Source organism: Molothrus aeneus, chromosome Z, assembly GCF_037042795.1.
Source record: "Molothrus aeneus isolate 106 chromosome Z, BPBGC_Maene_1.0, whole genome shotgun sequence".
In the NCBI taxonomy this organism is placed as follows: Eukaryota; Metazoa; Chordata; class Aves; order Passeriformes; family Icteridae; genus Molothrus; species Molothrus aeneus.
This window is the reverse complement of record NC_089680.1, coordinates 60613854-60638519: the sequence shown is the minus strand read 5'-3', so window position 1 is coordinate 60638519 and position 24666 is coordinate 60613854. Positions and strand designations below refer to the sequence as shown.

General features: G+C 40.1%; 1 protein-coding gene across 3 annotated transcripts in view; it reads left to right on the top strand.

Moving 5' to 3' along the window:
* The first annotated feature begins 359 nt into the window (after positions 1 to 359).
* MCTP1 (multiple C2 and transmembrane domain containing 1) overlaps positions 360 to 24666 on the top strand; it is a 207104-nt gene continuing 182797 nt past the window's right edge. For all 3 annotated transcript variants that reach the window (XM_066569227.1, XM_066569228.1, XM_066569226.1), the window contains exon 1: positions 360 to 1016. In XM_066569227.1, the coding sequence (XP_066425324.1) occupies positions 438 to 1016 (579 nt within the window). In that variant the 5' untranslated portion in view covers positions 360 to 437. The remainder of the gene's footprint in view (positions 1017 to 24666) is intronic.

Sequence of the window (24666 nt, the reverse complement as noted above, 5' to 3'; positions counted from 1 at the left end):
ACAGGTGGGGCGGAGGGCAGGGCACACCTCGCCTGCCGAGCCCTCACCTGCATTGCCGCGCTGTCTGTGTGCGAGCCGCTGCTCCCCCTGCACCTCGCCCAGAACTTTTTTTGCCAGGCTTCGCGCCGCCCGCCGCCACCGAAGGAGCACCCAGGGTGGTTGTGGGCTTAGGATGGCAAACTTTCTGCCCAGCTGGGCCAGGGTGGCAGCTTCGCCCTCCCTTTCTCTTCAACATCACGGCTGCAGCACCATCCTCCCTCGGGCGCGCCACGCTGAGCGGGGGGCGGTGCGGCGGAGCCCTGCGCTCGTTCCGGCAGCGGGCGCCGCTCCGTTTCGGTCCGCCCCGCACCGGAGAGAGGGCGACAGGCTCCGTCGCGCTCTGCTGCTGCCGCTGCCGCTGCCGCTGCCACCACTGCCCCCATCGCAGAAGGAGAAAGATGGAGCCGGGCAAGGAGCCCCGAGTGACCACAGGGGAGAAGCCCAGCGAATCAGAGCCGGCAGTTTCCTTCCAGGCCCGGCTGTGGAAGAACCTGCAGCTGGGGGGCAAGGGCCGGAGTGGCGGCGGGCGGGCAGCAGCCGAGCGCCGCACTGCAGAGCCCCTCGCCCCGCCGCCGCCGGCCGGCAGCAAGGGGGACGTCCAGCCCGGCGGCAAGTGGAGCGGCTTCAAGCGACGGCGGCAAGTGCTAGACCGCGTCTTTTCGTCCTCCCAGCCCAACCTATGCTGCTCGGCCGCCGAGCCGCTGGAGCCGGCCGGCGAGTCCGGCTCCGCCCTGCGCCGCCTGCGGGAGCATTTGCTTTCCCAAGGCAAGGGGCCGCCGCCCGGCCGCCGCCCGGAGCCCGCCACCGGCGCTGAGGGGCCGGCGGGTGGCAGGGAGGGGCGCCGGCCCGGGGCGCACCTGTCGCACCAGAAGAGCTCCTCGCTGCCCAGTACCGCCTGCCTGGAGCAGCTGCTGCAGGGATCACCCGCCGCCGGCAGGATCCAGGACCAGCGGACGGAGGACGGCGATAGCAGCGCGGTGAGTGCCGGCCCGCGTCGCCTCTCTACGTACGGGGCCGGGTCGGCAGGTTGAGCGGGAGGGGTGGTAATCCTTGGGGAGGGGAGAGGAGGTGGGAAGGGAACTGAGGTAAGGAGAGGTGGGAGGACGGCCGCTGGGGAAAGGAGCTGAGGTGAGGCGAAGGACGGCCACGGCTGAGTCTCAGCCCTCGTCCCGCTCGCTCGCTGTTGAAGAGAGCCCTTCGGGAGCTGGCTCCGGTCCCGCTTGCATCCCGCGTCGCAGCCCTGCATTCACTCCCCCAGCACGCCGTGACAGGCGGTGTCGTGGGCCCGAGCCGGGGGAGCACCGCTGCCAGGCGTGCTCCTGCTCCGCTGCAGGAGCGACCTCCCTCAGACCTTCATTGCATAAACCATGCAGAGGAAGGGTGTCTCGGAGGCTGGAATTAGGCTTCCCCCGCTCTCACGCCTCGCAGGTCTGTGAGAGCCGCCTCTGCTGGTGTCTGCTCTTAACACATGCAGCACGGCTTTTTTGATCTCGGCTTTTTTGCTTGTTTGGTTATCCATATTTGAATTACTATGTCTTTTGATTTCTGCAAGACACACAAATGACAACCACTAGTACACATTTAATAGATTGTAGGTAATTATTTGGCTGTGTACTGTCTCATGCAGCTGTCAGTTCAGTCTAGGAGACTCGTGCTGGTTGTTGGGAGAAGGCAGTAAACAAAGCCATAACTCTTCCAACTGTCAGTTTTTAAATTGTGCGGTGAAGCTACTGTTCATAGGGACTGCTGAATCTTGGAATAAATTTACTGCAAGAAAAGTGCAAAACATATGAGTATTTTTGGATCTTGTGTAATTCTAAGCAGTCATCCACCTTTCTTAGGAATAACTGACTAATGCATATTATTATAAATTGTCTTAGGTCATAATCAGGGAGAAATGAGTAGCTGAACTAAAAGATGTGCTCTGTGTGTTGTCAAAAATAAGCTGTATAAATGCATCTGGCTGCTGCCAGAGCAGTACCTATACTAATGAAGGATGACAGTACTTCTGCAGCGATTTGCAAGTGTACCTTGAGGTCAGTGGTAATGTCCCTCTGCAGAATTCAAAGGAGTTTGTCTTCACAAATATGGGACCTAGAGGTAACTTTATGTCATGGGGTTGCTTTGGTTGTAATCACTGGCCTAACTAGAAACTACTGTGGTTATCTCTTGTATAATGCTTATAAAGGGTTTAGATCATTGCTTATTGAGATGGGATTATTGTGACAAGTGTCTCTAAAGTGGGCATGCAGTAGTTAATTCCTTCCTCCCCAAACCACTGGCTCACAAGAATGTATTGCATATTTTAAGTACTTAAGTACTATTTTTTGAGACAACAGGACATTATTCTGCTTTAAAGACTGCTGCATCTAGCGATATGAAAATGTGACTTTCTCCAGTGTTGTTCTGCTGTTGTGTTTAGTAAACAATTGTAAATGTTTGTTTACAAAACATGTCAAATGCTTTTTAGTTGTAAGGGCATTACTCTTGTTTAGAAAAAGATACAGTCATAGCATTTGGAAAGAATACTGCCAAATCAAATCAATTTAGGCTTCCTAACACTTACTTGTTTTTAATTAGCAGGATTATGACCGATTCCTCCAAGTGTTTTCTAGTATTAATTTGGGCTGTGCCTGGATACCAGACATGCTGGTTTTGATAATAAAAATGCTTGTGTGTGTGTTGATGAAGTTTGCAGAGCTGCTGATTGTGTTTGTTTCGGAGCGATGATCCGCAACAGAATAGCTTTTCTGCTATTTCATAATAACACATTCACTGCTTTTCTCAACTCTAAAGTATAATCTTACTTGGGTTATTAAATCTAGTTTAATTCACCAGGTTCAATGAGTTATTTGGGGAAGTAAGACTCCAATTATAAAGCATTGTTGTTTGTCTTCAAGTATGCCTGGTACTCTTCAGTGTTAGTTATTTGCACAGTGTTAATAGAGCAAGGACCTTCCACTGTGGGTGGCTGGAGTTTCCATTTCAGTGTACCTCAGGAGTCAATTCTTGCATGCTTACAGGCTGTACCCCAGGGCAGAAAAGTCCCTGCCTAACCTCAGTCATGGCCTATACACCCTTCTGAGGATTTGGTTTTACACATCTGGTTGCATGAGTTTGGAATAACTTGCATTTTTCAAATCCAAGTTTTACTTACACCACACGCTGATTTTAACAACTACAGGAAACCAACCTCCAAGCAAGCTATTCCCTTTCCCCCTGTGCCCTCTGACAGTGGAGGGACAGTAAGAGATTATGAGTTAAATTAACAATTTACTAAAATCACAATAACCACAGCAATATCAGTAGCGAGAAAAGTATATAAAAAGAGGGTGTCCCACCCACAAAAGGGCATTTATCATTGGGAACAAAAGAAAAAGTGCTTCCCAAAGACAGTGCCTGGTATGTACTTAGACAAAGGCAGTATGGCCATGAGAGTTCTGGTGGCTTAATGCTCTCATCCCCCAGCCCAGTCTAAGTAGGTACAAGCAAACCCCTCTGAATCTTGCGCCATGCTGCCACCTCAGACTGCTCCAACATGTTCTGCACAGCCTTCTCTGGCCCTGCCACCACTACTCAGCTCTGCTGGGGCTTGGGCTCTGAATGGCTCAGCTGAGCTTGTGCCACTTCTCTTTCTCTTTTCTAATATTCCCTGGAGCAGTTGTCTTGGACTTGGCATTGCTGTCCTTCAGTACCACATCTTAAAGCCACAGCTCAGAGGAACGGGAAAGGGACTGACAGTGAAGAGGGGCTGGGTCCACCTGGCTTACCCCCATACCTTCTCCCTGGAGAGAGCCAGGCAAGATGGTGCACTTCCCCTGCTGCTCCTTGGCTTTTCCTCCTGGGACCACAGAGATGATGTGTGTGGTATGGAGTAAACAGCATTAAAAGCTCCATTCAATTTTTTTTCTGTAACCAGGACACAACAGCACAGACTTACAGCAGTGTCTGGGTTTTCATTGTCTTTCAGTGCAGCCTTACATGCGCAAAGATTAAAAAAAATATATCAGAATCATTAAAATGAGATTAAATTACCTAATGTAAGTCAACATAAAATTGCAACTTCTTTTAAAACATATGTAAAATTTTATTGAAATAGAGAGCAAGCAGATGCTACTGCCTCACTTGGATCAAGACTGTTGAATTCTTTAGCAAATCTGCACGCGAAAAGATCTACTACATTTCTTAAGGGAGGTGGTGGAGAGAAATAAAATCCCACAATAAGTCAATTTTTTTGTGCTTCTAAGCTGAAATAAGACAGTTGTCAGTTGTCATCAGTGAGAGGGAGCATGAGTTAGTGGGTGGGAAGACTTACAATGTAAGATGTTATCATGAAATGTACATATATTTAGCATAATCAAGCAATTTGAATTTTATTTGAACTCATTAAAGTGTGATATAACACTATTGCATTGGGCATGGACAGTCTAGCAGAGACCTAGTTTTTTCAGTATTGAATAAAGCTTCTGTTGCATTGAATTGGATTAGTATCTTGGTTTGAGCAGAATGGCACAAATAGAAGTGTAGTCTTATGCAAACAATACCTATTATATTTGAGTGCTAAATACTAACATAGTTCTTCAGTGAAGACTGAATATTCTTGGAGCTGTCTGTGAATATTTTTGGAAAGGGCATTTTAAGTGTTTATTGGCAGGAAACTTAGGTTTCTTTTAAACAGTCACTGAAATGTAAATGTGTGTTTTTAGGACAAAGAAATGAACACGTGCAATTATACATAATCCTTCTTCCAGTTTCCAAAGACTGTGAGGCAGGTTTCCTTGGCCAAACTTTTCATAACTTTCTACATGGCAGCCAGCCACTGTCATGTTGCTGAGAGCCACGTGTGTGCTGCATCCTTGAAGGACTTAGATGATGGTGATGGAAGCCTCCTGGGGTGTCCCCTGGACAGGAGATGACAGCAACACTCCAGGAGCAATGCTTCACAATGCTTCCAGTGTCTGAGTGTGCTGCCATGGCCCAAGGCAGTGAGGCAAGGGTTTTTCTACTTGTCCCTTTTAATTTTCCTTTCCATGCCAGCTGGAGCATGAATTTATCTGACAGTGCCTGTGCCAGCATGGCCTTTTTCTTTAATGTGAGGCATAGCTTTGCATGAAAAGTTTTATATCACTTATATTTTATCACAGTAATTTAGTAAAAACCAGGAGGGTGAAAATATCCCTGTTTCTTAAGATTTGCAGTAATAGAGACCCTACAGGTGTTTCACTATCTTATTCAAAGAACATGGATCTGGTCATGTCATATTGAATCAAAACTGAACATGAAGAGGGCTTAGGGAGAGGGTTCTTGGTTGAAGGGATATCCAGACTGCAGTCTGACTGTCACAGTGAGAGCTCTTGCAGGCACTTCTCTCCAGTGTGTTTTTTTCAAAAATAACAATAAATCTGATAACAACAAATTTTGTAATTTCATGACTTCTTAAAATGTGTCCAGGTTGATCTATTACACCGAAAGACTGGACAGGTTCTTAACACCTTCCATCAATGTTTCCAGTTCTGTGAGTGGCTATGTGAATAACTTAGAGATGTGGAAGAACACTGAGGTTATTGCACAAAGAAGATGGGGGCTGGCTAGCTCTGCTGCTCAACCTCTAATTTCTTAGCCATAAGAAAGCAAGTTTCATTCATTTTGTGGCACATGAAGCTATTTGTTTCATTAATAAGCAGGGAAACAGTGATCTAGAATATACTATACAGACTGATGAGAGATGAGATGAAGTGAAAAACTGGAGATGCATCCAGATACAGGGTCTTTCCCATTCTTACAAATAAAGATAACTATTAGTCAATAAAGTTGATGTAAGAGGGTGAAGCATATGGCACAGGAGGAGGACCTGCAGAAAAAAGGGGAGTTTAGTGAGCTGGGTTGTATAAGGAGACATTGTACTTTCAGGGCAAAGAGTGTTGTCTCGTACTGGGATGCTGGAAAAGAGAAAGGAAATCTTAGTTAGTAGAAAGGAGTAAGTACAGGTTGAGCTGGGAAGAAGCCTGAAGAGAAGAGAGGGAAATTTGAATTTAGTGTGGAGTGGGATGCAGAGCCAATGAAGACCAGACTGGCATACCATGCATGTTTCTCTGCCTATACCAGAATGAATCTATAATTGGTTTAGAGCTGTGTGGGTCAGTGAAGTTACACAAGGGAAAAATTTAGTTTGTTTGTTCTAATTGGCGTATGTAATTGATCCAGCCAAAGAAGGAAAAAGAATGAGAAAAGACAAAAGCCTGAAATGTCAATGAAAAGCTACACAGATAATGTCACCCAAGAGGATCTTAATTGCTACTTTAATTTCACTGAGAAAGATGAAGGTGGTGAGAAAATTTGAAAACTGCTGACTGTCAAGGATTAATTACCTTTTCCTGACACAATGCTAGTACGAAACAGAGTTGGAGAGAGCCATTTTGCACAGGTATTTGGAACATGATTTGAGAGCAACATAATTCTGAAAATGGAGAGGGTAATATTTTAGAAACAGGAGAGCACTTGCTTTTAGTGATTCTGGTAAAATCTTAGTCTCTACTAAGCTTTGATGCAGAAACTTCTGAACTAGATACAGGTTGGGTTCAGACCGAGTCACCTTTTTATGATATGCTAATGCAACACGAAAGAGTTTTTTGTTTGAAAGTTTTACATAGACAAGATTAGTAAGGAAAAGCAATAAACTACAGAGAAAGTCCTGACAATAAATGAGACTAAGATTTCTGATAAGAGAAAATGCAAAGAAAGAAGAGCAGGAAAGGCAAAAGCAGTATCGATAGAAACTCGGTAATGTTGGGACAGGGGCCTATGTGTGCAGCTTCAGGAGACCTCCTGCTGGTAGTTCTGAAGGATTTGAAGGCAATAGCTAAAAAAAAGAAAAATTCCAAAAGCAAAACCAGTTGAAATAAGTTAATGACCTATACTATACTTGAGCCAGAAGCAGAAATCCACAGGATTTATTTTACCAATGAACGAGACAGCCAATCTGGCACTGCAGGATTTTTCTGCAGCGTAGGATACATATGTAAAGACAGGAGATTGACTTCCTGTCTACCACAATCTATTCAAAAGCTAGGTTCAAGAAAAAAATGAAGGATTTTATAGAAAAATGTGAGAATGCTTCCTTTTAAATGATGGGAAAAGAGAAAGAGTCTGTTTTAATAGCAAATAGTATCATTTATTTTTTAATTCTGGAATATTGATAAAATTGAAAATCAAAAATTCTGCAATACCTTTCAGTAGTGTGCATTATTAAATCCTGGAAGAAATTTCTGGAAGAAATAGAAGAAAGGAGGACTCCTGTACTTGAAAGTAAATGCCTAAAAATAAATATGTGGTATTAAAAATGAATAGATTGAAGCATATTTAGACCAAGAAATCTGATATGATAGACTCAGGAAAAAAGTATGTACCCTAAACTCAAATGAGCTGTTACAAAAAAAGTAACTTTTTCTAAAGTGTGGCTCCTCACAACTTCTATGACTAAAATCTGATATTGTCAAAACATAAAATAAGTTGGAAGAGATGATATTTTGCACATTTTTGTACAGATAAATGCAGTCAGAGGATTCCAAACATGACAATGCTTTTGTTGTTAAGAAGTTTAAAATTTTGATATGCAAATAATGTTTTCATATTAGTAACTAATTACTACTTGCCATTGACCCTTTATTGAAAGTGCAAACTTGAAACACTTTTCATGTATTTTCTTATTTTTTGTTTTTTGAGATCAACACATAGAAAAACAAAATAAGGGGAAAAATCCCCAAGCTTTAAAAAGGATGTTGTCTCAATTTTTACATTAATATTTTTAAAAGAAACCTTCAGAAGAACCAAGCAGCAAAATCAAGAATTCAAATCATCCCTTGATAGTTAGACTTTCATGAGACATTTAGGACCCTGAAGACGGGGAGATTTTTATGGGTGATATAAACAGATATTTATCATATTGGAAGTTCCTCTTACATTTTCAGACTGCTTTTAAATGCCTGAATTCCTGTTTCCATATGCTCAGATTTAGTATATTTGAAGACTGAGTTTATTTGAAGGTCTCAGCTGATGTCGAGCAGCCAGACCAAAGTAGGAAGTCAGATTGCTGCACAGAATGTGAATGGCAGAGCTTGTGCCTGCTTTGCTTTCAAGAGTTTATGCCTGCTTTGCTTTCAAATATACTCCCAGCCCTCAGACAGTGCTGGGAGTATATTTGTAAATTTCACAGGCTTAAGCTAATCTTAGGTTCTTTTGCTTACAAGAAAAGCAAAAGTATTTACCTTGGCTTTAGACCTGAATGAGAAAGGAAGTGGCGTGTGAAGAAAGAAGCTCTGTTATGAACATTTACAAATACATGTGTGCTTCCAGAAGTATTCTTGGGGCTTCAAGGAAACACAGGAAGAAAAAGACTTACAAAAAAGAGTAAGTGCTTTTAACAGGTTAATTGAAGTAATTGCATGGTCTGCTTCTGATGAGAGCCTGTGTGAACTTTTCTGTCAGAATACTCCTCGTCATCATAAGTAACTTAATAATTTAATAACTGGTTTTCTCTTTGGTGTTTAGGGTTTTATTAATTTATTTAAAAAATATTTTCTGCTGCGCTTTTCCTGTCCTGTGGTTTTCTGTCCTATTTGGTTTGTAGATTCCAGTAGCATCAAGGCTCCTCTGTTAATAGATAATAGGTTTCTGTGGGAGGGATGCTAATCCAACATGCTGGGAAATCTGCTGGGAAACTCCCTGCAATGATTTCACCAAGTCTTGTCTTTCTCTTCAGTTTCTATGGTAATACTATACTTTTCATCAGTGTCCTGGTGGTAAAGGCAATTTAATTAGTAAACATCAACTTGTCTATCTAGTATTGTAGCTTCAACAGTAAGGATTTTGGCTTGGGTTAACCAGCACTCGAACAGTTGCAAGTTCTCTTTGCAGTTTATCTGGCTGGGGCTAAATTTAGCTCCACAGTTCAGCTTGAAGTAAATCTCAGCCATCTGCAGCCACCAAGGTACATGATACCCAAAACAGAAGCTATTTTGGCCAAAATTAGGAGGCATTATTCTGCTTTTGGAAGACTGTACAGCTTATGGTTTAAATGATAATAAATGCTGAACTTTGCAGTGTTGTGTCATCCAAAATGAAGTGCAGTACAAATTTGCTTCATTAGGTGGAACAGTCTCAAAAATAACCATCTTTCCTTAAAGGAGCTAACTCTTCCATTGTAGAAGTTTTAATGTATGTCTTCGACATTAGCCTAATATTATGTACATATTTAAACAGATAGATAATTTTAATAATAATAAATAATAATTTTCCTCATGCAGTATGAGTGAGTACTCTTCTACTATTGTACGATTTATTTTGTACTATGAATGAGTATTCTTGTAATATTTGAACTTGAAAGACAGGTACCTAATTACCTATTAACTAACTAACCTAACCCAATTTGGATTTATTCCACTGAGAGATTTTTGGACCTTCCATGTGAAGATTTTTGTGCAAATAAATAAACAAGTGTGTGTGTACATTCTTATCATAGAATCATCTAGGTTGGAAAAGATCTTTGAAGTCATCAAGTCCAACCTATGACCCAACACCACCTTGTTAACTAGACCATGACTCTAAGTGCCATGTCCAGTCTGTCCTTTGATGCTGGCAAGGGTGGTTATTTACAGACATGAACGAGATGAGGCTGCTGGGAAAGTGTCTCGAGCTGTTTATTTTTTACATGATTATGACAATGGGAAGATGCTAACAGCCCACAATCTAGGCAGCAGGCTAAAATACTTAATGTTGCAATATACTTTACAAGCTTCTTGACCAATCGCACAAAACAAAAGCATATTGACAATAGTTCTATCTAATCACCATAAGCACACGTACCTTTGGTTAAAACAATGCTTGCTTATTTCAAATACAATACCTGTTTGTAAGAGACAACACACAGAGCTCCATTCTTAAGCTTTAACATTCCTAATATCTTGCTAGATCAACTTTCTGCAGCTTAGAGAACTATTTAGACAAGCATTAATACACAGGCTTATTGTTTGATTTGCTCTTGCTTTTTCTACAGTTTAAAAAATTTTTCTGCTGACCTAACTCATGACTGTTTAGCTCTACTCACAATTCTGCTGTATCTGAGACCTGCCTTTTGTAGCTTTTCCAAACCCCTCTAATTTTATAGATTCCCACATCCTTAAACACCTCCAGGGATGATGACTCCACCACCTCCCTGGGTAGCCCATTCCAATGCCCCATCACTCGTTACGTGAAGATCTTCCTAAAGACAAACCTAAACATTCCCTGGTGCAGCTAACAACTGTGTCTTCTTGCCCTAAGACTGTGTCTTCTTGTCCTATGAGACATGTTTACCTGTGGGAGTATGCATAAAATATGTGTCATTTGTGTACATCACTGCTGCAATAAAAGAAATTTGAGGTGTCACTGCACTTCAGTAACATGGCATTAGGAAGTCTGTGTCTCTTCTCAGTGGCAGTTTCATGGTTATTTTCTGTGCTGCTGTCAAACTGAATCTGAATATCTTTCATGCAGTGACAAAGGGAAATGTTTTATCACAGAACTGAGGAGTGAGAATGTATGCTTTGTGTAATGCCAGGGGACCAGTGACACATACCACCAGGTTTTTCTGTCTTATACTAAGGTGTTTGCTGATACTGATGCTGTTGTGTAATTTAGGTGTCTGTGTTTCATGCAGTACTGTACTTTCATGCATTAAGTACTGTGTTTGTCTAGCCCTGGTCCTATAAGGGGATTAGTTTTGACATTCTGGCAAATCCTTATTCTGTTTGGTCAGAAGTGTTCTATTCATCAGTAACATTTTAATGTATCTCAGATGTAGTAGAGGAGATGCAAGCAGCATATTGTCCTGAAATGTGAATTAATATATTAAGACTATACAGTTGGGTTGCATTTAGTGGTAAAATAGTGCCTCATCATGCAAATGAAGAAACTGATTAACTTGTTGTCTTTCTGCATGTGAACAAGTGACACAACTTCAAGACTGGCTAGATTCAGAGGTTGTGTGAACAGTGGCACTCGATATGCTGGGAGTCGCTGGACATGTAAGTAGAAGGTTGCTTTTTCTGTGTGTCCCTGAGCAGATAGTCCTGTGGATGAAGGCAGAGGACTCTTGTAAGAGCCTTTTTGAATTAAGCGAGGAGCATAGAGAAGAGCTTGGCTTTCTGTGTCTCAGAAACTGGATGTCATGAAAAGAAACCATGTTAAGTAGGCAGGTTTTAAACCTGGTCTTCATATATATCTAGAAAAAACAAAAAAATCTTTCAACAGTTCTAATATATTAAGGAAACTCTGAGGTAGATGCCATTTATTTTACCAGTTAGCAAGTATCTCAATTCTGTAGGCAAAATCCAGTGATTGTGGTGATGGCAAGTTTTTCAGCTGTTGCTTTGCTGTCTTGCCTTTTAGCATGTTTGAGGGAGATGGAGATCTGTTGGAGAAGTGATGTATGTGAATACACTCTTATTGTTTCAGTTGTATTTAATTGTATCATTATGCAGTTGTTCTGAAAGAAACACCAATGTGTTATGTAAATTATGCTTGTTCATACTAATTATCTCTTTCATTAAATTTACTAGAAGTCTATAAATAATTCTTTATGAGTGGTTGTAAGTAGGTCTTTTATATTGCCTGTCACATGAAATTAATATCAGTAAAATTAAGTACTAGTTACTTGCCAAAGGAGAAAAGCTAGATTTCTAGAAAATATTTCCAACATGCTTTTCATGTAACCGTACAGCAGACTATTGCCTAGTGATGGAAGAGGAACACAATACTAATAGTAGTCACTAAACCAAGCTGTTAATCCTTCCAAAGTGTATGATGCTGCCGCTGGAACTGTACTGTTTCCATCCTTTATAGCAAATGAATTATTTTATAATTTCAGTTTTGGTTTTTAAATTATTTTTATGATCATTTAAGTGGTTATTTATAAGTGAATGACAGTGCTTTTACTGGCAATGTGTACAGTTTCAGAAATGTCATCCTGTACCTTAATCAGTATCAGTAGTGAATATTGTAAATATCTGTGTCTTTCAGTGCCAACAGTGATGTTTCAGATAACTGAAGTTGTTCCCTAAGTGCCCACTAAAGTCCTATATGGCTGTGAGGCTGTGTGTGCCTTCCAGCCAGTGCCAGCTAGCCAGATGCCATACTTGGTTACTCCCATGATGAGAAGCTGTTTGATCCCCTGTGAAAATTGAAAGCAGTCATGGAGTCTCAAGGACTGCTGCTGTAATTGCTGACTTTTTCTACTGTGTTCCTTATTTATATTTAAAAATCAAAATGGCTATAACAATACCTAAAAGAGATGTAAGAATAGAATTAAAATATCTGAAATAGATAGAAACCAGCCTGCAAAGAGATTCTTGAAGTCTTAAGTCTGATTAGAGTATGAGATAAATGAATGAAATGTTCATGAAAATTAGGAAGAAGATCTCATGAGACATTCAAAAGTAACTGAAAGGAGAATATATAACTTAATCTTGAAAATTTGATTGTGGATTTTAAAATTTATTTTATGCTTATTAATATTTTTTTTTACATGGATTTAACAAAACAAGCAGATTGCATTCTTGCATTGAATATTTTGCTGGTAGGCACTATTAAGCAACTATTTGAAGCACCAGCTGGCATATTAGATTTGTAAAGATCTGTACTTCACCTTACATTTGTATAGGAAATTCATCATAACTAGAATTTTAAGATAGTGAAAGTGAGTTAGTCTAAACACTTTCTGCCTGTTTCATTGCTGCAGATTCCCTCTGAAGGTTTTGGTCAGTTTCTATAGTCTTTGCATTCTTTTCTGGGTTGGAATATATTCGGTGTTTAATTGCAATATCAGTAGTCTCATGTGAATGGTCCTGTACCTGGATACAGGTATTTTCTGAGCAAGATTTGTACTGGTAGCATCCAGTCACAGATTCATGTTACAGAAAAGGACTTACAGTTTCACAGTCTCTCTCTTTCTTTCAGGCCTGGTTATTTACTTTGGGCCACGTTGCCCAATATTCCCTAGTACCAGTTTTCCAATTTGTCATCCTCCATTTACACTGCAATAATCAGGGCTCTTATCCTTGTTTCTTGAAGATGGTACAGCTGGAGCCAAAGCAAAGTGGGGTTAATCCCAGAAAATTTTGGGGTTTGGTGACTGCGGATTTTTGCAGGATGTTCTGGAGTTGTGTGTTCATTTTGGTTTGACCTCATCTTTTCCCATGGAAGACTAATATTAGCCAGTCTTAATATAGTGTTTCTAGCTTCATTTTTTCCCCCTCCTTCTTCAGGTTATCTTTATGGGAGGAGACATTTTATTATTATTTCAATTCGAAGAATAATTTTGTTAGATTAATATAGGAAATCCAAATCTGTGCTTGTGATAATTACCCATTCTCATTTCTTACAAAGCAGACGCTACTTCCTATTTGGCCAGTTGTAGGTTACTGACCCAGTTTTGCTCACCATTTTCTCTGTAGAGGGAGATATAACGTCTTACAGTCATGGTGAGGCCTTGATAAGTCTTTCTTACAGTCACTGATGAATTACGAAAATAAGAAAAAAATGCCTGTGACAGGGAAATAGTGTGAGAAGAATTGCGATAGATTTGTCTGAATGTGCTCCACATGTTATGTTGGACTTCATAATTGGATACTGATGGCCTATAACATTTTCAGCTCTGACTGTAAGAATATATCCTCATTAGAGGACGCAACTAATATAAGGTTTATAAGATAATGTGGTTTATTCCAATGGTGTTTTTGTCTGGAGCAAGTGACTGCAGAAACAGTTAAACACATCAGTTGCTAAAGAAAAAATTATATAAGAAATAGTGCTGACAAAGGGAAAACATTGACTCACTGTTCTCTTGAGGTATATTATTCAAATAAGAATGAAAAAGAACTTTGTGGCTTCATATAATAAATATTGTATGTTTAAGTACAGCATATGGCTGCAGAACAGAAGTCCATACCTGATGCTTTTGTTGGCATACATCTGGTAATAATGTTGAAGCATATCGGAAGAGGAATTGTGAATGCTAGGCCCATCTATTGAAAATGCTGCTGAAATGTGTGCTTTTAGAATGGAAGGTGTAGACCTCTCCCTGCACAGCAAAGTGTCATACCTTGCAATGCTCTCTTGCTGTGCTCGAGTGTGCAGCTGCCCTGAGCCAGCCTGGTGAGCCTGTGTGAGCAGGAGGCCCACACAGGAGGGCCTATGTGTCAGGAGAGAGGGAGAGAGGAGGCAGGGCAGAGAAGGTGCACAGGACAGCTCTGTTGTCCTGCTCTGGATGTTAGTCAGTTTGTGTTCAGGGCACGAATGGGAGATTTAGGGCATAAACCTGGCCTCCTCCTTTTGTGCTAGTGGCAGCATTACTGGGAGCTGGTGTAATACTGTACAATTACAGCTACATTTTTTTTTGCTGCTAATTCTTATTCGAACTCATTTTAAGATAGTCATGCACAAAAATTGGTAATTTTTTAGCATCACTGAACAGAAATATTTCTACTGCAGTTTTTCAGAATGTCCCATACAATGTTTTCCAATACTTTGTGATCTAGAGATAAATAGATTTCCTGTTAATAAAATGGGCAGGTGTCATATTGCAGAAAGGCGCAGATAGCAACTTGAAAAAATTTATAAACGAAACTCATTTAAACAAAGGGCAGTTTTTAAGTACAGTCAAAATAGGTTGTATACCAAGCAATGAGAAATGCAAGTCTCATCTCAGTAAGAGTAGAATAGGATTTCAAAAGGAGAAACTATAAAAGGGATCTAGAAGTTATAATTAACAAGCAATTCTGCAAGAGAACCTAATACAACATTTTAGCAAAATCGTCTACAGTGGCCTCCAAATCTTTAAAACTTAATATTCTGACTGTGAAGAGAGCTGATTTCACCAGTGAATAAATGGCTGAGAAGGACATGAGAAAATTGCACACACTGTATGAATTTTTAGGAAGATGTTGAAAAATAAAGTTGTGGGCTTGTCATACAATTCACAGATGAAGAAAATGCTGATCAGAGAAAACCTGAGATCAGTATTCAATTTACCTAAACAATGGTAGAGGATGATTATTATCCAGGAGAATACATAGGGTCTCTCATTTGATTTATCCCTGCAGGATTGCTAGTGGTGAGAGCAGGGGGAAGTGAGATGGTATTTTGCTTGCTTCTGCAACATTATATAAATTTTAGGGACATCAATCAAGTCTTTGATTCTTGTTATGGAGAAAGGGACATCTGACTTACATTTATTAGTTTGCTTAGCTTTGAGAGCAGCTTATCCAGGTGCACAGCAGACTTGCCATTACTTTGCACCTCAAGAGGATCTGTTTTGCCCAAGCAATGTGGTGGACAGTGGGAGGTCAGTATACTTTAGTATGCTGGAGAGCAGACAATGTGTGTGATTTCTTAGTCTTGTGAAGTCTCAAGATCTGAAATTGCTGGATCAGTGGAAACTTGCACAGTTACAGTTTTACTGGGTGCTGGTGCATGACAGGGAGTATGATATACCTGCTCAATACCACTCTCTCTAGCCCAGGCGTCTATGGGGTTGTTTTTGAAATGAGTCCTTGTCCTGGGTCGGCTATATGATGTTTTTATCCCCAATTGTCTTGTTCTGTTTATGCTGAATAATAAGTTTTGCACCTTTAAGACTTCCAGAGAGCAAAGTGGGGAGAAATAAGCACACAGTTTGTTTTCAGACACTGCACTCACTCCTCCACATTCCTGCTCCTGGACTGTGTTGTCTGTGGATGAACAGACAGTGGGACAGAGCTCTCCTTTGTTTTAGTTAGTTTAGCTAGCTGAGGTAAAGAAGTTCCCTGGACTGTGGGTTTTTCTTTTTCCTTTTTTTTGGACCTGTTTAAACCTGCCCCAGACTGAACACCCAGCAGAGCACTGGCAGCTCACACCTTGTGGCCCACCAGGCCAGGCCTGGGCCGCGGTATTTCCAGCCCTGGAGGGACTGATCAGAGACTGAGTGAGCCAAGCTGCAACCTGGGGAAGGGACTTTCCTGAGTTTGTCATCTCTTTTGGAGCAGTAAGGGGTTTTATTGTTTAATATTGTTAAAGTTTTGTTGTTTAATAAACAGGTTTTTTCCACTTTTATCTAAGGAGGTATTTTCCCCGGACCGGTTGGGGGGAGGGGCCAATTGAATCTGCTTTCCTAGAGGACCCCCTCTGGGGGTTCGCTCCAAAATTTGCCCTGAACCAGGACAGTCCTGTAGTCCAAGTCAGTTCTTTCTGGGGTGCCATGTCACTACAGGACATGCTTTTCAAGGCCCAAGATGCTGTTCCAGGCAGTGGTGTGAGGCACAGGGTACATCTCCAGCCATCCAGTGGTTCTTTACATGAATATCAAGGTAGCTATTATCTTGGTGTGTTTGTGGGAGTGTGATGTAATTAATCTGTCAGGCCTGCTCATATTTATATTTTGACCATCATCCCCCATACCACAGTGCCTTTACCCATTTGGCCTGCTTGATTGCAGTGAATGTTCCACAGTAATTGGATCACCTGGGAAATAGTGTCCATGTTTAAGTCCACCCCTCAGACATGAGCCCATCTGTATGCTGCATCTCTTGCCGGATGATTGGAGGCGTCAAGGGCCCATTGAGCCAGAAATAACTCATCCTTACATTGCCAGTATGGCACTCTCACTAAAGAGAGCATGTTGCACTCTCACTAAAGAGAGCATGTTGCTTTTAGTTTTCTGTTAGCTGGTTAAGTGGTGGACAGGCCCTCCTCACCATGTGTCATCTTTTCCTTCTCCTTGTCTGGTAGTCAGATACTCTGAAATTTTCACTTTTGGGCCAGTCCATGATGAGCTCCAGGATCCTGGGCAATTGGGTTTTCCTGTTTGAGTTTGCTATCTGATCAGTGCAGTTTACTTTGCACAGCATCAGTGGCATGATGTGTGTAAGGGACTGTCCCTTTCAACATTCAGCCCAGCACTGGTACCTGGGATGCCAGCAGGAGCTGTGCTTTTGGTGCCAGACACTTCAGAGGTGGCTTGAACCCCTCTAATAAAATGCAAAGATCTCATTTTTGTTGGGACTGTAGCAGGCTTCAGATCCTTTTTGTCCATGACTCCAGATGGTAATGTACTGTCCTCTTCCCAATACCCTTATCAATGCCCACATTCCAGGACAGGAATCCCAGTTGCTTGGCTTCTTTACCATTTAGTTTCATACAGTGGGCCACGTTGTGCCAGCATTGGAGCAGCCAGGTCACCAAGGGCTCACCTGACTGCAATCCTGTGTATGTCACAGCTGTCTTGGGGCTAGGAATTAGGTGATTATCTTTGGCCCTGTCTCCTGTTGTAAGGCTTTAATTCTTCATCCCTCTCTAAGTGAACTGATTTTATCTTGGATTTCATTTTCTGTATAGAGGCAACTGCTACTGGCATGGTCATTTCTGTGGTTCAGCTGCAGTTTGAGTGGCCACAGTGCATCTTTCTCTGTTTTCCTCCTCTTCCCAGTGAGGGTGCTGTCTAGTATCAGGCCATATTCAATAAATAGTAACCAAGGTCCAGGCACATTGTAGAACTTCGCTGCTCTCTGGAACTGCCATACCATTTTTCTTTCAAATATTCTGCCACTTTAACAGGGTCCCATAGTTACTCGGATGTGAACTTCCAAACCATTGGAGAAGAATAGTGCTTTAAAATGTGGCCTCTTTTTTTCTCCCACATTGCATGCCACTCATAACTATCCACCCTTAAGTCAGATCTCTGAATATCAATCTTCCTAGAAATCTCTTTCTTTTCTCTGATGTAGACTTCTTGGTGTTGATGTTGACAGCTCTGAAGAGACCTGGTAGTCTTAGGCACAAGAACATACTTTCTTTCACATACAAAGAGATTGAGAATTCTTAAAAGCTGTGATAGCAGGCCTGAAAGAGGAAATTGGAGTGAAAGGCTGGGGAAAATAATCCTACCCTGTTTCCCCCTTACTGACGTGGTAAGATTATTAATGGACTCCCAAAGGTAGCACCTGAGGTAAGGGCAGGAGAGCAGCACTGAACACACATCCCATACGACCTTCATTGCTCTTGACGTTATCATGTCATAAACTGATATCCCGCAGTACATCAACAAAGCCATCCTGCTCTCTCTCCTATTCTGAAAAATACCAACACATGCTGCACATATGGGAGTATATACAGGTTGGTGTACCACAACCCCATGAACAGACCAAGCAATAATGTCACCAGTGGCTCCATACCTAATACAACAAATACCTAGACCAAATTAATTTCCAATCTGCTCTGGGCAGATCTGCTGTTATTGCAGCCCTTTGTGCCACACATTATGCACCACAAAAGGCTGTTGTGATTTAGGAATGGCACTCCCTGATTTAGTGTTCCCACTGAGACTCTCCAAGCTATGTTCTACTCACTCAGTCGTCCTTCCTCTACTCATATTAAGGCTACCTCAGACGGACTTTAGGAATGAATTAGAACAAGAGAAATCAATCAGCCTCTTTAGAGCAAAGCCCTGCTGCTGTGTGAGCTGCAGGATGGAAATGACTCTCCATCTGTTGTTCTTGTGCATGGAAGGCTCCAATCCCATCACTGTCCATGGCCCTGGTGCATCTCAGTCTGGCAGCAGTCACCTGTGCTGCGGAGTGGTTCTGCATGCTTTTTGAGTTACTGTGTCCTTACCTTAAAATAATCTGTATGTTTAGGCAGGGGTGATACATATGTCAGTGGAATCAGTGCTGTTTGCATCCAGGACTGGAGGCAGTTTGGGCACTGTTGTTCTCTATGCAGTGTTTCACAGTTGAAAAAGGAAACATATTAGTTTAAATACCAGTTTTAGTCCAGTCATTGTTTGATAATGAACTTTCAGAACAGCTAGTGTGTACAGTTTGTGTTTTAATCAAGATAATGTTTCTTTTAGTATAATGTGAAGCACAAGTAAGAGTTTTAAGTTTCACCTTACTGTTTTTTCCAGAATATTAGCACTAGTTTTGTTAAGAGGCTTTACTGATCCCCTATGAATTAAGACAACTTAGCGATACTCTACAAATATATCAGAAGTTTAGCTATAGTCTATAAATATATCAGAAGTTTTTATTTTCAAGCCTTGTTTTTTTCATTAAGTGTAAGCCCCATTGTTCAAAGGGAAATCAAGATGGATTGAATGTTACTGTTTCTGAATTTTTGTATATTAGCTTAGGGGAAATATTTGGAGAATATTTGAAGGTGAATTAACTGTAAGTTCTTCTGAAGGCATACAAAATCTTATCCTGTAAGGTGGCTTTAATTCTGTGTGGACTGGCATTTGGCAGCAGTACTTGAAAGAAATATTTTACTTCTACTAAATTGTGGCTAACACCATGGGTGTGGCTAACACCGAGTGGGTGTATGCAGTATAATGCATCGCTGCTATTTAGTTGTTCCCAAGCTACCAATGTCCCTGCATTCTGGCTGGCAGAAACAGCCATTGCAGGTTGTGTGCACTTAGTTGCAGATATACTGTGTAAATGAGGAGAAAACTTTTTCTGGTGGGCTGATGAGGCAATTTTGCCTGAGGCTGGCTAAAGAGCTCTTGTAAGAAAGCTAACAGGTTGTGACTGAAAATAGAGAATCACTTCCAAGGGCGAGTTCATGTTAAGGGAGGTCAAGCACTGGGTTAACAGATGAATTTTAGGTTCAGCCAAGAATCTTCTCTGTGTGTTGACAATTGCAGTACACTTTTATGCACTGCTTGGTTCTTGCAATGTAATTGGCCTGAAGACTTAATAATTACTGAATGAAAGTCTTATTCTAGGTCTAGGTTCATACTGAGAACTAATAAGGAGATGAGGTTTGCAAAGATGAGTGAAAATTTTTTCTGAATATGAAAGGGTAGCAGTCTGTGTTTCTCAAGAGGATAGGGTTTTGTTACATCTTTGGTGATTTAAAGTACCGTTTAACAAGTAATTTAACTTTGTGCTCTCTGAAATTGGATAAATTCTGTACTACCAAACTGTATTATTCATCTCACCTTCAACTGAAATTAAATTGTTATTCAAAAAGCTCAGCTAGCATAAAAAAAAGAAAGAAAGAAGGCAAGTAACCAGACTGCTAAATGAAAAAATAAAATTTATATTATTCAGCCTACTTAATACTTTTGTGGAAATACCTGTTTTTTTTTAAAATTACCAGTTACTATAGATGTTTCTAGTAGCAGTCTGTGTATGTTATCAAGAGATTGTGGAACTGAGGAATTTACTAAGCAGGAATGGGATCTACCTTAAACATAAACATATGAACAGAGGTGGAAAATACACACTTTTCTACCTAACGTGAAACTTGAGTCCAAAGTACAGAGAAGACCCTAGGGCCATTCAAAAAAGAAAATTTCACCTTGTGAAAAAGGCCTGGCAGAAGTCTATTTGCTTTGATTTTTTTTTTTTTGCTGTTAATAATTTGAAGTATTTTGGTCTGGAAGCATTGAGCATTTTTTTTCTTTTTGAATCCTTTTTCTCCAAAACAAAATTTGCTTCCACAGGGCATCAGCAGCTGCTTTGGTGCCTACAGCAGCTAAGGAAATTGGGCACTGAGTATCACATCACTGTCTCAGCAGCTTGTCTGTCCATCTCATTTGTGCTGCCTGAAAGTTGGAGCAGAGTCCTTTCTAGGCATGTTTATGTTCTACTCATTCAATTGTTTCCATGAAAAAATATATTCTACAAATAATTTTATCTTTTTCCTCAGGCTTTGGCAATCCTTGTACTGTGACCAAGAGCTACAAGAAAGTTTTAAATTTCTTTAGGCTGTTTTGTATCCATCTGCATTGTTGCTTAATTTGTCTATTCTTTGTTTTGCTGGGCTTTCAAAAAAGGTTTTAATTTTTGTTGCATAGCTGCATGATGAGTTGCCTGTCTTTTTCTAGAACCTTCTGCCAGACTTGGCTCAAGTTTGAGCGATAAATATTAAAGAAATATTATGGATTGTTTTTCACCAGGAAGATGTTAGGACAACAAAGCTTTTTAATGTTCCTATCCATTTTTGTAAGAAGCTCAGGAAGAGATAATCTTTTGAAAGTGTTCCTCTAGAAAGTAATTATAGTCCTTAGTTAATCATCATTGTTATGAAAGAAAGTAGAAGAAAAATATCAACTTTGTAGGGGAGTAGTTGGCTGGTTTTACATCATTATGTGGTAGTAGTAAATCATTACTCACCTCTGGGGAAAGGAAGGGCCATCCTAAACCTCCCTTTAAAACAAACAAAAATGTCAAGCCTCTTCTGTCCCTGTTCATATTCAAGCAAATTCTGCAACATCTATGTGGTGAGGAAAGACTGACTATAACTTCAAGAATTTTTTTTCTGCCTAGTGATACCTATTTTGTGAGTGTTAGTCTACTTGGTGAACCATTTTCCTCTTCAGCCCATACAGAGACACTAGTGTGCAGAGAAACATTCATCCCCAGAGAGACATTCACTGCCTTTTCATCCTGTTCAGCCTTTATCATATAATTAAAACTTTAACAAAAATGCTTCAAGATTCAGACCTGTTTAATCAGGAAGGAAAAGTTTGACTAACATATTAGAAAATGGGAAATGAGAACTCTATATAGCAGTAAGTGTATTGTTGAGCTACAAGTTTTGAAGGCAGTCCCACTTTATCTGTTTCCATGCTATATAACCCTCTGTTTCTTTTCTCCCTCTAGGCATGGAGTGATTATTTTAAAAGTCATTAGGCTGCTAGCATAAATACAGATTGCTTATGACAGTTTTTACATACGCTCAAAACCTCAAGATATGGAAGGTGTTCAATGTAAGCAGATTATCTGAGCACCCTGCACAGATTTTCTTCAGGAAATAGTATTGCCTGTATGTACTACTTCTTATTATCTATTTATTTATTTATTAATTACTTTCTGGAAAAGTATTCTCTTCAGACATTCATCTGTTGGTTGACAGTCACTTTTCGATCTTGTTAGCCTCTGGCAGCCTTGCTGTCAAGAAGAGAGACATGCTGATTCTTTCTGTACACATAGGTCAAATAAGCACGATTTATATCAGGAATATCCTCATTTGTACAAAGTAATAGAGCACTGTGCTTGTAAGATGACTTTTGATACCACAGGTTTTATAGCATTTTCTAAGAGCTGTCAAATGTTGCTGTTTAATAACAAGACTCTGCACTATCACTGGTGTTTTTTGTTGTTTCAGCATTGCTGTCTGAGTTGTTTTATGTGGTAATTGGAATGTAATACACTAGGCATCAAGTATTTGTAAAGATGAAAATGTTAAAAATGAAACATCTGTGGGCACATACTAGATAAAATCAATCAATTTTTATGTTCTGGCTACATTTTTCTGTGCTTCTAACAAAATCCATAAGTGTATTTATCAGAAGCATTTTGATAGTTGGTAACTGTGCATAAAGATGCCAGTATGGTAAAATACAGCATGTTCTGCAACTGCACAACTGATTTTTATAGCATTTAAAAGAATAAAGAATAGTAATAATTTCAGGCAAGCATTCAAAAATGAGTTATAGTGTCTTTAGGTACAAAGTCTTGTGTTTGTATTTTTTGATTGTGGTATCGTGCCATATTTCCTAAAGACAAAATAAGTTATTTGAAATGAGTTGTTGGTACTATGATTGACTTTTTTTATAAATCCTTTCCTTTATCTGTTTTAAAAATGGCAGTCGGGAAGCAAATGAGAAAAAGAGGTCAGGAAGAGAGTGATGGACAAGGTTAAGTAGTTAAATACTGACATGGAGATTACATTACTTTTTTACCTTGTTGTAGTGTTCCCAGAAGGTGCTGAAATTGGAGTACTTGGACTATGATTTGCTGACACAGGGTTCACTGTTCCAGAAAAATTGTATCCATAAAATATGAGTATCTTGATTCTTCCCAGGATTTCTCTTAAAATAAAATAACATGGTGAATAAAAGTTACCATTTGCATATGGAATAATACTTATCAGGAAGTAAGGCATTTTGTTTTGGCCATTCCTTGCTTTGAGAGATTTATATAACATCGAAGTCTTCATAGGGTATCTAACAATTTTGACAGGAACATCTAGCAGTATACTTTTACCTGCTTTTTTTTCTAGCTTAATATCTTCAGCTAACTATTCCTGATGGATTTTTAAAAAAAATTTAATGTTATACAATGAGTACTGTAATTTTTTTCTACTCTTCTCTATAGGAAATTATTAAGTTTTATTAGATATAGAGGTAATTTTATATTATTCTCTTAGTACACACAATGGCATGAATGAAAGTAATTCCTAGTACCAATTTAAAGGCTTATTTCTTTGAAATAGGGGACCTCGAAAATTGAGGAAAGTGTATGCATTTCAGTTGTGCTGCATTTTATCTGGTAAAGACAGTTACTAAAGAAAATGCTTTGCCCTAATAGTGCTGGAAGTACATTAAGAGGTGCAGAAAACTCCTAATGGCATCTGTAGAAATCTCTTTGGTTTAGATAATAACTTTCCAGTACCGTTATATCAATTCATGATAGTTGGCTATGGTATGATCCCAAAAGATTTTGGGCTGTGCCGTCTACTTTATTAAAAGGATGTGTATTCTCCACGGTTGGTTGGCTACTGAATGCTGTCCAGTTGAACCCTTGATTTCTGTTTTCTCTGGGAAAATATCTGAATTATTGTAACTGATGAAGTCTTTCCTGCATTAGTCTCCTGTTCTGTAGCATTAAACTTTTAGGTTCTTTAGAAAAATACATTCGGTTTTTTACAGTATTTTTGAGTTCTGCATTCCCCTGCATAATTTAGATAATGAATAATAAATTATGGTTGAAATTAATAATTTAACCATTATGTGAATTATAGGTGTTATGGTCGTAATCTCAAAGCTTGCTTCTTGTAGCATAGATAAATTTAGTGTCACACCCTTATTCTAGTCAAACCCATAGCATTTTTCACAGTGCATTATATGATATTCTTCCCTAATTAATGGGATTTTTTTTATTTTCAAAAATGTTTCAGTTGTCTCCAAAACTGCTACAAAGGTCGACTGTGCTGCTGTTTCCCAAGCTGTTTTGTTGGTTTTTTTTTTTTTCCTCATGTGTGTTAAACTTCAGTTCTGCATCTTCTAGTGCTAGAAAGAGTACTTACAGTAGGTAAAATTCATTTTTCTGGAGAGAGGTGGAGGAGTGGTAATGTCTGTAATAGAAGGGTTAGAAGGTATGAAGCTCACAGTTGGAAATGGAACAACTGAGAACTTCTGGAATCAAGGGGCAAACAAATAATGATGATGTCTCATGACAGTCTACTGTAGACCTCCTGGCCAGGATGATGATACTGAGGAATTATTCTTTGATGAACTAAGGAACACTTCCAAGTTAAGTGCCCTTGTCCTTGTGGGGGACTTTAACTTGCCAGAAATTAACTGAGAGAATCACATTAGTGGTACAACCCAGGCCAGAAGATTCCTAAAAAACTTGTAATACAACTTTGTGGAACAGATCCTTATGGAGCTGACTTGGAAAGCTGCCCTCTTTGATCTACTTCTTGACAGCAGATTGGATGTCATGAGCGAAATGGAGATTGGCAGCTGTCTTGGCCACAGGGACCACAAAATGATCAAGTTTAAAATCACTGTTGACAGAAAGAAAAGTGCCAGCAAAACTCAATTCTGGA